The sequence below is a fragment of the Vulpes vulpes genome, chromosome 9 (genome assembly GCF_048418805.1).
Source record: "Vulpes vulpes isolate BD-2025 chromosome 9, VulVul3, whole genome shotgun sequence".
Classification (NCBI taxonomy): domain Eukaryota; kingdom Metazoa; phylum Chordata; class Mammalia; order Carnivora; family Canidae; genus Vulpes; species Vulpes vulpes.
Window position 1 is genome coordinate 2,255,825 of NC_132788.1, and position 14,173 is coordinate 2,269,997.

General features: G+C 62.0%; 1 protein-coding gene across 10 annotated transcripts in view; it reads left to right on the forward strand.

Moving 5' to 3' along the window:
* The window catches only part of HDAC4 (histone deacetylase 4), a 263,985-nt gene that overhangs the window by 165,958 nt on the left and 83,854 nt on the right, over positions 1-14,173 (forward strand). For all 10 annotated transcript variants that reach the window (XM_072719004.1, XM_072719003.1, XM_072719005.1 and 7 more), the window contains one exon: positions 13,570-13,720. In XM_072719004.1, coding sequence (XP_072575105.1) covers positions 13,570-13,720 — 151 coding nt within the window. The remainder of the gene's footprint in view (positions 1-13,569; positions 13,721-14,173) is intronic.

The following is a 14,173-nucleotide window of genomic DNA, read 5'->3' on the forward strand; positions in this document are numbered from 1 at the left end:
AGTGTGCCCCCCGCACACGGCCCCTCATCTGGCCCAGGTGGGCCGAGAACTCGGGCGCTGCCACCTGCCCTGCGCGGGTACGGCTGCAAGACTGCGCCCTAACTGGCGGCCGTGGCCGTCTGGTATTTGAGGAAGACGTACGTGTCCGGTGAATTTGTAGCTTTTACTAGAAAATGGGAAATTGAGAAATAAGGCCCCGGTGTGAGAGGGGTCGTCGGGTCAACCAGGAAGCAGGCAACTGGAAACCCTTGAGAGGGGTGGGTGCTGCTGCCCCAGGACGAGGCCGGGCTTCCCACCTGCTGGGGCCTCTGTGGGCTGGGTCTGGCCTCCCTGACCCCTGGCCCCACGTGGTGCTTCAGGGCTTTACGTCCCTGGGAGAGTGCAGATGGAAGAGTCTCTCTCCTGAGTCCTCACATCAGCACCTGCAAGCTCCAGAGCAGGTGCCACAGGGCCTGTGTGGGGAGCATCTGGCTGTCGGGGTGCACCTCACCAGGAGTCCCCCAGGAGCACCCCTCACCCACAGAGCCAGGTGCTCTAAGAGGGGTGGGGAGCCCCACAAACAGCTCTCACAGACATGGCCCCTACACATGGTCTCACGACCTGGATGAGGCCCCTGGAGATGAGGCCCCGCCCCCACAGATGTGGCCCCTCCCCCCCCAGGTGAGTCCCCACCCCCCAGGTGAGGCTCTGACCCCACAGGTGAGGCCCCTCCCCTAGAGATGAGGCCTTGCTCCCACAGGTGTGGCCCCTCCCCCACAGGTGAGTTCCCACCCGCCCCCCAGGTGAGGCTCTGACCCCACAGGTGAGGCCCCCCTCAGATGAGGTTCCGCCCCCACAGATGAGGCCCTGCCCCTACAGTTGAGCGCCCCCCCCCCCCCCCCCCCCCCACAGGTGAGGGCCCACAGGTGTAGCTCTAGGCCTGGCTCTCAGAATCACAGGGAGAATCCCAAGTCTACATGTTCTCTGCATCTCAGTCATTTGTTTCATTTTTTTTCACGTAAAATGGAGGTTGTGAGGCCGTCTGACCTCTGATGGTGCCGATACGTCAGTTGGCTTCCGTTTGGACATTGAAACGCTCTTCATGGGATCCCTGGGTGGCGCAGCAGTTCGGCGCCTGCCTTTGGCCCAGGGCGCGATCCTGGAGACCCGGGATCGAATCCCACGTCGGGCTCCTGGTGCATGGAGCCTGCTTCTCCCTCTGCCTGTGTCTCTGCCTCTCTCTCTATCTCTCTGTGACTATCATAAATAAATAGAAATTTAAAAAAAAAAAAAAAATGAAACGCTCTTCATGAGCCTTCACATCGTGGGTGACATTTGGCAGTGCTGTTCGTCAGGCTTCTTGAACACACAGTCTGATTGTGTCATTGAATCATCAGTGAATTTGCATAGGATTTTGTAATTAAGGGAATAGTCTTGAAAATACAAGTTAAATTGCTAACTTGGGGTAAGTACGATCTTGCCTAAGGTCCCCGTGCTCCGTGGCACTTGCACGTGACGCAGACCCTGCTGGTTGTGGCTGACCCAGGCACGTGTCCCCTTCCGTCCTGGACATCACTCAGTTGTCCGCACCAGAGGGTCCCAGGCGAGCAGCATCGCTGGGGCAGAGGGGAGCGTGAGCGTGGGGGCCGCGTGTTTGTGCCCGGAAAGCCACGGACTGTTTCATCAACTGGAATTGCCTACGTGGTTAGAAGACTGTTAGCTAGACTTGCCCCTTTGGGAGTTAGTGGTGCTATTTTTAATTTTTTTTCTTAATTTTATCAAAGCAATACACGTTTCTAATGTTTCAAATCAAAAAGCGCAGCGTTAACAGAGCCCGCCCGTCCCTGCCTCCCACCGGCATCCGGGGCCTGACGTCTGTCCCGGCCTGTGCTCCTGTCTCTGCACGGCCGGCCTTGCCCTTCCAGTAAAGACCCCGTGTGGCGATGTCGCCCTCGCAGGAGTGTGAGTCTCTTCCCCTGCACCCTCAGGCCCCCGCAGACACGCCGCTTTGGGCGCCCCCAGGTCCTCAGGCCACTCTGATCAGAGAACTGTGCGGGGCCCCGTTCTCGCGTCCGTGGAGCGTATTGCTGCACACACCACGTGACCGCGTGCCCTTTGGTTCAGCTCTTGGCTCTTTCCCCCTCCCATCGGCTTGCTTCCGTGTCCCCGAGGAAATCCCGTCCTACAGCCTGGGAGCCTGTAAGTGCTTCTCACTGTGGGCAGAGGCTGGTCACACTCGGGGCTCCCGGTCCTGTGGTTCTTGGGCTGCACGTGATTTTTAAGGGTAATGATGCGATAATGTGCTTTTTATGTCCTAAGGTACCTGAAACCTGGCGGTGGTACCTCTTCAGATCAGGATCGGTGATTTCAGCATTCATTTATGCGCAGAGGACAGGAGTTGCCTCCTGTAAGCCGGCAGGAGGCCCTTCCTGCTTGAGGGGTGACAGCCGCCACTTCCCAGGGTCTGAAGACTGCCCTGTCGTGTCTTCGTTAGCTGCTGCTGCGTAACAAGCACCCAGGCTCGACACTTAGCGCGGCCGTCCTTTGCTTTGCTGAGGGGTGTAGGACCCGTCCGGCGGGGCTGGGCTCTCTCTCATGCTGCCGTGACCAGCGTTGGCCTGCCGCCGGCTGGCTCCCCGGGAACGGCCTCACCCTCTGGGCTGGTGGCTGCAGGCCGATAGGGGCCGGTGGAGCATCTGCTGGTTTCAGAGTCCCACGCTCACCGGAGGGCAAGTGTGTCTTAAGCGGCAGCCCAAATCCCAGAGGCTGTTGCCCGCTGGCCAAGGCAAGTCTGGAGGCCAAAGTGACCGTTGATGTGGACCCAAGGCAATGGACACTGGGGGACACGCCGTAAACGGGGCCCAGCGGTACAGCCGCCTTCTCCAGGAGCACCCTCTCCCCCAGCCAGGTTCACGGGGTTCCGCGTCCCGGGGCAGCACTCACTCGCTGAGTCGGGAGCACCGTGGGGGGAGAAGGGGACAGGGCTGCGGGCCTGGACACTGGAAGCCCCAGCGCCGGCCAGAGTCCCTGTCCCGGCTGCGGTTCTGGGATCAGGTGTGCATCCCTTCACCTCCATCCATGGGCAGGGATGCTCTCACTGGTGGGTTTTTGTTTTTGTTTTTGTTTTCATTTTTGGCCAATATGTCTTTGTATCGGGAGCCCGTCAGCACTCGGCCTCATGACGGGCATCGCGAGCCCTCAGGGAGTGTGGGTTGACCCTGTAAGGGGCGCCGCCAGAGCGCCTGCATCCGGGGCTCCCGGTGGCAGCCACGGCCTGTGCGTCGGGCCCTTCCCTCACCCGTGCCCTGCAGCCTACAGACTCCCCGCTGGAGACCTGCCGCCAGCCCTTCCGCAGCCTCGTCCTTGTGGATTTGTATCTCTTCCCAGAAATACTCTTTTCTGTTCCTGCTTGGTCTTCAGAGGGGAACAGGGCAAATGCCACATTTCCCGGGCACCGGCCTCCTCTTTGGGGGTCCCGCACAGAGGCGTCCCCACAGACCCTTCCGGGCGCTGCCGTGTTCACAAGGAACGTCGGTGCGTAAAGAACCTCTCTCTGATCGTCTAAGTTGTTACTGTTAATTATTGAATAACTGGAGCTGGGGAAGCTCTTACGTTTGAAGTGTGTCCCTGTCGTCTCCTAGTGTGTAAGCCGTGTGCGTGCACGCGTGTGTGTGTGTGTGTGTGTACTTCCACGGGATTGTATTTACCATATTGTTGACATTTCTCTCTGTCATTGCTTATGCCTCAAACATAGGATTTTCACATTTATTGGAGTCTCCCAATGAACCATAATGAATTTTGACAACCAAAAATACTTGACCTTTAAGGTCATTTTTGGTTTTTCATATGTTGCATGTTTCATGCACTCGTCCAGACAGAGAGAGATGGAACTGCCGACCCGGGGTGGGGGGTTCCTCACCTACCACCCTGTTTTCCCCCACAGCCTGTGCCCGTCCTGAGCGAGCGTGTGTCTGTCTGTAGCTCTGTCTTGCACACCCCCAGCCCCCGAACACCCCGTGCTTATGCCGCGGGCAGGATAGTACTGCAGCAGGGACCGGGATGGGCAGCACCGGCACCCGGGCTCCCCCCAGTCCTCCCTCCCCCATCAACGGGGGCCATGCAGGGGCGCGGGGTTACCACCCACCCCCAGCGGTCTCACGCGCTGCTGGCACCTCTTCACCCTGCGTCCATTCTGTCTCACGTCATGTGTGCGCTTCCTGGATTGTGGGTAGCATCATTTCTATATGTTACTATTGACTTTTTAAATTTTTTCCTACTAATTGTCATTTTCTTTGCTGCTTTTTTCTCTTGCATGCTCTTTCTTTTCGGTAGAGGGGTATTTATAAGTAAAGGGCACTGTCTGGGCGTCAATCACATGGGATTGTAAAATTCACGTGACACGAAATTTATCAATTATCTTTTTAAAGTGTACACTTTAGTACACGTCCAGTATTACACAACCGTGAGCACGCGGGAATGTCAAAATATGTTCATTGCCCCGAGAAGAAACCCCGTGTTCATTAAGCAGGCACTGCCCGTGGCCCTGGGGCCGGCCACACCGAGGTCCTTCCTGCGTCCGAGCTCACGCGCTCCGGACGGGCCGTGTGCACACTGTCACGCAGCCGCGGCTCTTTCTGTCTCGCTTCTTCCACTCAGCATAGGACTCTCGAGGCTCATCCACGTGGCAGCTGCGTCGGGGCGTCCTTCCTTTTTAAGGCCAGATATATCCCACTGTGTGGCTGTTCCTTGGTCGGTGCCTCCATCCGACAGGTGCCGGACAGTTGGGCACCTCTCCGGTGGCTGCGAGTCGTGCTGCCGTGAGCGTCGGCCTGTGCACCTCTGTTGGAGTATCTGCGTTGAGTTCCGGGGGGAGGCCTGGTTTGGGGGTCGCCGCCTTACATGGCAGCTCCCTTTAATTCAGGGGAACCTCTAAACCTGACTCACCGGTGTATTACGGAGAAATAGCATAAAACGTACCATTTTATCCGCCTCTGAGTTGAAGTTCAGTGGCGTTACGTGCGCTCACGTTGTCGTGCAGCCGTCAGCACCGTCCATCCCCAGAACGTTCTCATCTCCCCAAACAGAAACACTGTCCCCATGAAACACGGACCCCCGACCCCTGCCCCGGCCCGGGAGCAGACTCCTCCACCCCTGCCCCGGCCCGGGAGCCACCCTTCTAGCCTGTGGATTGGACTCTTCCAGGCACCTCGTGTCAGTTGCGCCATATAATACTTGTCTGGGATGGATGATAAATGTTGAGTATTTGGGTGTCCGAGGTTGTGTGCTGCTGGCAAGTACCTAAATAGGCAGTGTTCCCCGGCAGGCGAGGCCACTGCCCCGTGGGTCTGTTTGAAGACCTGTGCGTGCACACCTGGGGTGCTTCATAGCAGGCACCTGGGCGCAGGTGTGGGCGCCCCTGCCACTGTCTGTTCCTGTGGCCAGCCCCACGCTGACCCCGGGGGGGCCCCAAACTCAGGCTGTTTTGCTCAGTTACTTTGCTGATTTTGCTTATACACACAAAGTGCTCAAACGGATAAAAACCAGTTGAATGGAAAAAAGTCGAGACCACCATGTCTTTGTAAAAACATTACGTATCCCATGTTGGCTAATACCGCTAAGGTGGAGAAGTGAAATGAGCTCTGCTTAATTCCCTAATGTTTGCGAGTGTTCGGGCGAGTGAGCAGCAGGCTGTCCTTGGGCTTTTCTAAGAATATGGGGATGGATCTTGATAAGTAACCTGGTAGTTAAATATGAACCCAGAAGTAGCTGACCTCGATTGAACCATCAGTCATTCTGTTGCGTTTCTAATAAGAAAGGCAGAGTGACCCGGAGCAGTGAGGCGCGACCAGGCCTCCACCAGACTGGACAGGGCGGGGCGGGGCAGGGAGGGGCGGCCGCGAGCACTGTGGGGGGTGCAGACCCCGTCCCCAGCCAACGAGGGCCTGGGTTACAGACGGAAGGGGGTGTGGGCCGGGACCCCTCTATCCCTGGGGAGGCCTCTTTCTGCTCTCCGAGGGATCTGGGTTCACGGGAGCCCAGGGCCGACTTGTGGCAGGTCGTGGAAGTGGGGGGCTGCTGGGGCACTGTGTGCTTCTGGGAGCTTCTCTCCTGCATTTTGGCTCAGAGCCTCTGGGAAGGGTACAAAGAGGGACCATACAAACACGTGTGTGGAGAGGGTCTAGTGGGTATTAGCCAGGGCAGGCGTGGGGAGGCCTCCCACCCCGTGGAGGACTGACCCCCCCAGCACACCCCTGGGGCACGCTGGCCCCTCCCTGGTACGTGCCTGTAGGATGACAACTCCGTGAGCCAAATGCCATACAGCAAAGAAACGATCACTACTAAGTTATATGGGAGCTTGTTTGAGTGTTCCCAGATCTAAAAAATCACCTCTCTTGGGCTTTTCTGATTCTTAGGACACAACTTGCTAACAGACACACAGAGTCCATTGAGATGACGCCCAGATGCTCACGGGCACAGCTCCGAGCTCCGGCGGCCGGACACCGCGGTGCCCAGAGGGGTCCCGGGAGGGAGCGCAGCCTTACATGGCAGGGGCCCCTCCTGCCCCGCAGTGATGGCTCGCTGCGGGACCAACGCTTTTCACATATTTGCTCTTTCCACCTTTTCTCATAAAGGTGAAAGTCCTCTTCAGGTTTCTTTTGAAAATAGGTCCTAATGTAGGTCTTTCGTAGAAGCAAAGTGACGTGACGCGAACTTTTAAAAAGGAAGGGACGCCCGTGCTCCCACTCGATTCCCAGCCTCGAAGGGCGCTTCCAGCCCTACAGGTGAAAGAGAAAAGTCCTCCCACACGGCTTGAATTTGCAGCCCGTTTCACGAGCAGGGCCCAACCTGTCCGCGCGTGTGCATGTGGGTATGAAATCTGGTCGTGTGACCCGAGCGGGTTCCAAGGCAGGACAGAGCCCCAAGAGCCGCTCACTTCGTTGAGAGCGTGAGTCTCCTCGCAGGGAGGGGGTGAAATAGAAAGGAAACCTGGTTCACGGCCCTGGGAGCCCCGCCGCGATGTTTACCCTCGTTATTACCTGTCCCAGGTGGCTGATGAGACATCGCCCCAGGCCCCCGGGGTTCCAGGTCACCCGAGGCAACGGTTAATGAGCCAGCAGGGCGCAGGGGGTTGTTGCAAGCCGGGTCCCTGGGAAAGCGCGCCGTGTGCCACCCAGAGTCTGCGTCATCCCCGAGCCTGCCTGCACCCGGCTGGTGTGGCGACAGAAGGAGCCGCTTAGAAACCAGCCGCCTCGGTTTCCAGGCGGTCATGAGGGCAGGTGCACGGCCCCGCTTGACCCGCTGCCCGCCGGCTGTTGACGACACTGGCTCCACGCTGGGCCCCGCTTTTCCTCTGCGAGCAGGCGTTGGGGGCGCATCACGCTGCCGCGCGTTAGAAAGCACCACCTTTCACTGTGCCCTCCCGAGTGTGGCTGCTGTGATTTGTGGACGAGCACAGCTTTCTGTGTGTTTCCAGAGGTGGCCGCTCTAGGAGTTGACGTGCCGCAGAGAAAACCTTGTCCCGGGTTGTGCAGAGCAGATGTAGCTCCTCGCCTCTCCGGCCCTTGCTCCTCGACCCGCTGCCTTGGGTCTGGCCCGTCACCCTCCCGGGCTCCCTCGCCCGCCGTGGCCTCGGAGGGCCAGTCAGGAGCAGCAAAGGGGGAAGGGGTGAGACGCACGTGGAGGCTGTCCCCAGCCCGCCGCCCTCAGGGGAAGTATCTCTGGGTGGACGCCGTGGACCGGAAGGAGCCAGGATGGCCACCAGTGGGACCGGGCCCAGGTCTCACGGTGAGGTCCTTCTGAGGCCGAGCCCCGACCGAGAGCCCAGAGTTCCAGCAGTGGGGACCCGGTGAGGCCAGCCAGGCTTGCACCGGCCCTGCCCTCGCTGCCCTGCTCCACCCCTGCACCGCCTTCTCCTCACTGCTCCCCCACGGCCTCTGGAGCCGCTACAGTGGGCCTGGCCCGTGCCCCGTGCTGGGTGTCTGTGACGCAGACCTTCCCACGGGGACTGCCAAGCTGCAGGCCGGTGCTGTGTGTCACTGTGACGTTTGAGCGTCCAGTTGGGGGGAGCCTTGGACCAGGAAGCAAGAGGGGAGGTTGGTGCTGAACCTCCTGAACACGCCCTTCTGATTTGGACCGGGATACCCGGGGAGCTAGAGATGGAAACGGCCCCATTTCTGAGGACCCCGTGGGGAGCAACCCTGGCGTCCCAGAGGCTCCGTGGGACCCACAGCCGAACAGCACACGTCCCCGGATGTCAGCAGCAGCCCCTGCCTCGAGAGGAGGCTCTCTGTGTCGTTCTCCATCAAACCTTGTGTTGCGGCAGGTGAGGGTCATTGGGCCTGCCCTGTGCCCACCCAGAAGTGAGTGGGTGATGTCAGAAGCCGCCGGAGCGTCTGGAACAAAGTTACGCACCATGTGCACTGGGCTCTAGTGTGCAGAGCTCCCGGGTCCGGTTCGGGGTGGACGTGGGCCCTGTCCTGGGGTCTGGCTCCTCCTAGCGAGCCCCTCTGTGGGCACTGGCCACGCCAGGCTCTTACAGTGTTGAAGGATCCACCTAAGCCACCCAGGGAAGCAGGTGGTAGTTACTCGTGCCCGACTGTCCGTCCTTCTGTTTAGTGAGGCAGACACCAGGCCCTGGGGGCAGGTGGGGGCCCTGGGGAGAGGCAGCTCGCAGGCCTGCACCCTCGCCTGCCCCCTTCCTTTCCAACACAGTGTGAGGAAGGCCCGTGGGACCTGCTTCGGTAGCAGAGCAGGCCCGCGCTGGCCTCGTGCGCGGCGGGGACGTGGGCGTGTGGGTCCAGCCCCGGGCACCAGCCATCCACCTGTGAAGCCTGTCGCCCCTCCTTCCTCCCTCCTGGCCTGGTGTCCTGTGTCTAGGTGTGGCACCCTGCCGGCCCGGGCCCCCGGCAAAGGAGGACGTGAAGCGGAGGGGACGCAGCCATCGTGTGCAGTCAGGGGCCGAGCTGGGAGCAGGGGCGCCGGGGAGGCTGGCTGGCGGGTCCCCACGTGCCCCCTTCACGCGGTCCCCGGGACGCATCCTCCGTGGCCTCGCGTAGCGGTAGGGCGGCCGGGCACGGAGCAGGTCGGAGCTAGTGGTTAGTCAGTCCACCTGAGGGATGTTCCTGCTGAGGCCACTTAGCGTCAGGGAGGTGGGACAGTGCTCACGGCTGGGTTTGCGTGAGGCCGACATGGAGGCGTGTGACTGGGCTGCGGGGGCCCCGGGTGTCCGGTCCGTACCTTCTGAGAGGCGGGGTCGGGGCGGCTGCCCTGGTCGTGCTTACTTGCACATCAGCTGCAGGAGGCCGCGTGTATGCTTAAGACCAGGCAGGTGCCCTCGACTTCAGAAAGAAGCCCACTGTTCATTCCTGGGGCCCTTGGCCCTGGGGGTCCTCGTGCGTGTGGCCGTGTGACCTCCTTGGGTGCCCCCCCACCCGGTGCACACGTGGCCTCGGGTCACCCCGATGTGCTGTGAGGCCGCCACAGCGCACCTGCTCCCGGGCGGGCCCCCGGCAGCTGGGCTCCTCGAGCCCCCGTGGTGTCAGCGTTACCATTTCCCAGGACCCCGGGCCAGCGAGGCCGGTTCAGCAGCGCTGTGAGCAGCCCGTGGGGACGACGCGGGTGGCAGTCACGCGCTTTCACGGGATCGGCTCGCTAGGCGTGTGCCCCTCGTCCTCCGTGGTCGTGAGGACTGGGGCAGGGCCCCGAGCGGGTCGGAGCTGGCTCACGGGGCCCGGGAAGCTCCTCTGCTGGACGGAGCCGACCCAGCCTGGCCGTCGGGGGCGGGGGGCTCCGTCTCAGCGGATCCCTGCGAGTGAAGATCCCCTGGGGTTTCCGCTTCAGCGTTGGCCGGGAGACGCCCGGGTCGGATCGGAGAAACTGCATTCTCGGGATCTGATTTTTTATCCTGAGCTCAGCGTCGCCTTAAACAAAAATTCAGCACTAAACTCTGGTTAGAGTCACGGAGCCCGTCGTGACTGGTGCGCATCGTGCTTTAAATCGTCGCACGCGTTTGGATCTGCGAGAGGACCGTTTCGAAGACTCCTCCGCCCGCAGTGTGACGTCCCCCCCCCCCCCCCCCGGCCGAGGCAGCAGCTGTAAGTGACCACGTGGACTTTGCCTGAAGGCTGGCCCTGGGGGCACGTTTGTCCCTCCCTCGGGGCCTCGCCGCGAGTGCCGGACATGACGGCGTCCCTCACCTTGTGCCTCTGCCTCATTTTCCAGAAGCTGGGAGCACAGAGGACGGCTTTGTCACGAGATGCAGAGACGGGCCCGACGTGCGCGGTGACACCGGGGGTGACGAGTGCCACTGCCGGGCTCGCGCCAGGGCCCCGGTGTGGGGGTGTCCCTGCCCCGGCCTCCGCCCCCTCCACCGGATGCCGCAGGGCAGCTCTGGGGCACTTGGGGCGAGTCACGTCCTCCTTTGTAGCTGCCACTTCCATGAAGACTCCAGGGCCGTGACGTCTCTGGGACTTTGATCATCCTGTGAACTCTAATCGCCAGTATTGGTGGGGGACGTTACGGCCTTTTTGTGATGATAATTGAAAGATCTCACTTTCCTTCTGGGATCTGGCTGGAAAGTAAATATTTTGGGACTCTATTAAGTGAATTTCCACCTGCCCCTCATTGACACATCAGACGAACACCAAGCAGTTGAAAGGGAACCCGGGGCGGCGTGAGGGCAGCTTGGGGCGTGGGGAGGCCGGGGAAGGGGGCACCTGGTTGTAGGAGCTCCCTCAGCATCCTGCCAAGTTGGCTGCCACGCGGGGCTGCCCTCCGGGCTGTGCGCCTCTGGAGGTTCCGAGGACACAGAGGAGCCCCGACGACGCAGGCCTGGGCCGGCCGCAGCCCGGGGTGTGTCTGACCTGCCGCACACGGCTCTGTGGCCCTGAGGATCCGCAGAGGTGCCCTCGGCTGGGGCCGCCCTGCCCGCCGCCCTGCCCACCGCCCTGCCTGGCACCACCTGCCCCTCCTGTGCTAGCAACGCCAGGAATCGGCTCCCTGCCTCCCGTTCATGTCAGGGGGCCCTTCGGAATGGGATTTCTGTTCCTAGGACAGGTCTGAAAAGGACTGTCGGTGTCCCTGGGCCCCTTCCTCCTGGCCCTCCCCGTCACACCTGCGGCCCACCTGCCGTCCCGGAGCAGCCCGTCCCACGGGAAGGGCACGCCGTTGCCGGGGGTCTGGACACACTCTGTCGGGGCCCCATCCCGGACGCATCTCCCCTTCCTCCTCCTCCCCCTCCCCCTGCACTGGTCTTGGGTCCCGCAGCACATCCCTCCCGCGGCTCTATCCCTGTGTTCCTGGCTGGAGAGGAGCCCCCTCCCTTTGCCGAAGGTGGGAGGCGGCTGAGTCCGCGGAGGGTTCGTGGGTCCCCTGCAGTGAGAGTTGCTGGGGCGCTGCTGTGTGAGAGCAGCCTGGCCCGGAGTCCTGTGGGCCACTCAGGCCACTGTCCCCGCAGCAGGGCCCAGGCGGGAGGCTGAGGGCCAGGGCGGTGCGCGGGGTCTGCCTGGAGGCCGGGCGGGGAGCCCCCTGCAGCCTGCCTGCCCCCTGCCCGGGGCGTCCCGCACGCGCGGTCCCCACTTACACGTTGGCGGTTCGTTCCCTTTGCTCATTAGCTGTTATTACCGCCTTCGTCTGAGGTTTGGGTGGACGTCCCTTGTATTGGCGGGCACACGTGCTCCCACTCCTGGGGTGTAGGCTCCGTTTGGAGGAGGAGAGTGCTCGTTTTTTAGATCTCCGTAATGATGTTCTTTTTCCTTTAACGTTTTTCGTGTGATGTGATTGGAACCTCGCGGAAGTCTCAGGCATGGTGGGTGATGTACCGCGTCTCCGCAGAAAAGAGCTCTCAGCAATCTGAAATCCGGTTCATTTACGCGATGCGCCGGTCGGGAACAGAAACTGGGTGATTTCTACACGGTGGTGTTGGCGTCATGGGGAACGGGGCCCAGGAGGCCAGGCAGGGCCCCGGGGAGGCACCTCTGCCCCATTCCCTGCGGCCTCTGGGGGGAGCAGGGCCCACGCCCTCTCTGCTGCCTGGACCTGCCCCCTGCAGCAGGGGCTCCCAGTGCTGAGCCCCCAGAGCTGGCTGGTGCCGGTGCCCGTGCAGCAGGCATCGGAGCACGAGCTGGCTGGTGAGGGGCCGGCAGGAATCCGGTGTCCCGGGACGCACTCCCCGGGGCAGCAGACATCCCCTCCCCGTGAGGGCTCCGTCACGTGCCCACGCTCACACCCGGGGCTTGTTCACACGTCTCCCTGTTGACGACTCTTGCTGGGCGCAGGGACAGTTGTGCAGAACGCTGGGTGGCCTCCCTGCTCCCCCGCCCCGAGACCCTCCAGCACATCACGGGGGCCTGGGCCGCGGTGCTGGGGACAGAGCCCTGTAGGCCTCACTCCGTCCTGGCTGCCCCACCGGGACCCCTAACCCCTCAACTTTGCCCCCTCTTGCCAGCCTGTCCCTTCCGCCGTAACCTGCTGACCTGAGAGCACAATTCCTTACGGGACCGCGGGAGATGCGAGGGTGCCGGTCCTGCCCTGCACAGCCACCCCCGGCCCCGCTCACTCCACGTTCCCCTTCCCCTGCCTTTCCAACACCAGGCCTAGTGCTCCAGGCCCAGCCCACTGGCCCCCGCGGGCCTCGATGTCCCCGGCCAGTCACTAGGTAGGCACCATAGTCCCCGTGAGCCGCCTGACGCATGTGCCGCTGTCCCCATCTAGACATTTGATGGCTCGGATTTAGGAGGACACCTGTGTTAGATTTCCTCACTAGAAAGTTCTGGGCTGCTGGGGCTGCCAGTGTCGCCCTCGTCCCGCACAGGGAACCCGACAGCCGCCCGCCCAGAGGGGCCGTGGAGCGAGGGCCCACAACAAGGAGAAGGGGTACGAGCTCGCGGTGTTCACGCGGGGCACAGACACAGCCCTGGTGCGGTGGCTTTGCCACCGGGTCCCCGGACGTCCCCGCCACAACCTCACGTACAGGGGACCTTTGAGGGCGACTCTTTTCCCCACAAGCCCGTCGGCACCATCAGCCTGGGTGTTTTGTGCATCCCCAGCCCGTCCGTGTTATCAGGGATCTCTCGTTGCTGGTGGCTTTCCAGCAAATGGGTGCACAGTTGGCCTGGGTCCACGGCGCGTCCAGCCCGGGCCGTCGTGAGCAAGCCGCCCGTGTGCAGATGTGTCCGCGCAGCCCCGGGCGAGTCTGGGGCCAGGGCTGCTGGGTCCTGGGGCGGACGCGCATCTACCTGGATGAGCAGCTTTTCCCAGTTTTGCAAGGCAGCCGTGTTGCTCCCCACGCACCATGCCCACCCGGGGAGAGCACCCGGATCTTCATGGGTGTTTTCTTCCAGCAGCTCAGTGGTTTTTATGTCTGTTTGTAACACTTACCAGCCAGCAGCCGTGCGTGCAGGGCTTCGAGCCCCCGTACTCCGTGTCCGAGGTGCTGGCTGTGCACGGACAGCCTCGCGCCGGGACGACGCCTGCGTGGAGACGTGTGGCCCTCTGCTGATCGTGGGTGTGCGTGTGCGTGTGCATGTGCGTGTGCGGTCCTGTCTGGGGTGAGTCCCTGACCGTCTTTGTCTCCTCCTTCCCTGCTCGCAGCAACAGCAGGAGCTGCTGGCCATGAAGCATCAGCAGGAGCTGCTCGAGCACCAGCGGAAGCTGGAGAGGCATCGCCAGGAGCAGGAGCTGGAGAAGCAGCACCGGGAGCAGAAGCTTCAGCAGCTCAAGAACAAGGAGAAAGGCAAAGAGAGTGAGTGTGCGGGGCGGGCCCCGGGGGGCGGGGGACAGCGCTGGGGCCTGGCAGGGCGGCTCTTCCCCCCACTTTCGTGCTCCCGGCCCCCAAAAGCTGCAGCCTGGTGGGGGGGAAGGGAGCCACCCCCCGTCAGCGCTCGTGGTGTCACCCTCAGCTTTGGGCGACGGCGTCCAACCCCTGCCTTCACCTGGGGGTGCGCAGCATCCGCGGCAGGTGCACAGTGGGCCTCACCCGCGAGTCGGTCCTACACGTTTCAGAGTTCCCCTCTCTCGCGAGCGTGTTGTGAGCACCGGAGAACCCGGCCTGGCTCATGGATAGCCCCGGGATGAGCGGGGACCACACTGCCTCACCCCACACCGGCGCTCCTGACCCTGACGTCTGCTTTTCACATGGGTTGTGCTTGTGTGTCTGAAGAGCCGCGTGGTCTGTTATCTTCCAGGAGAGGAGCTG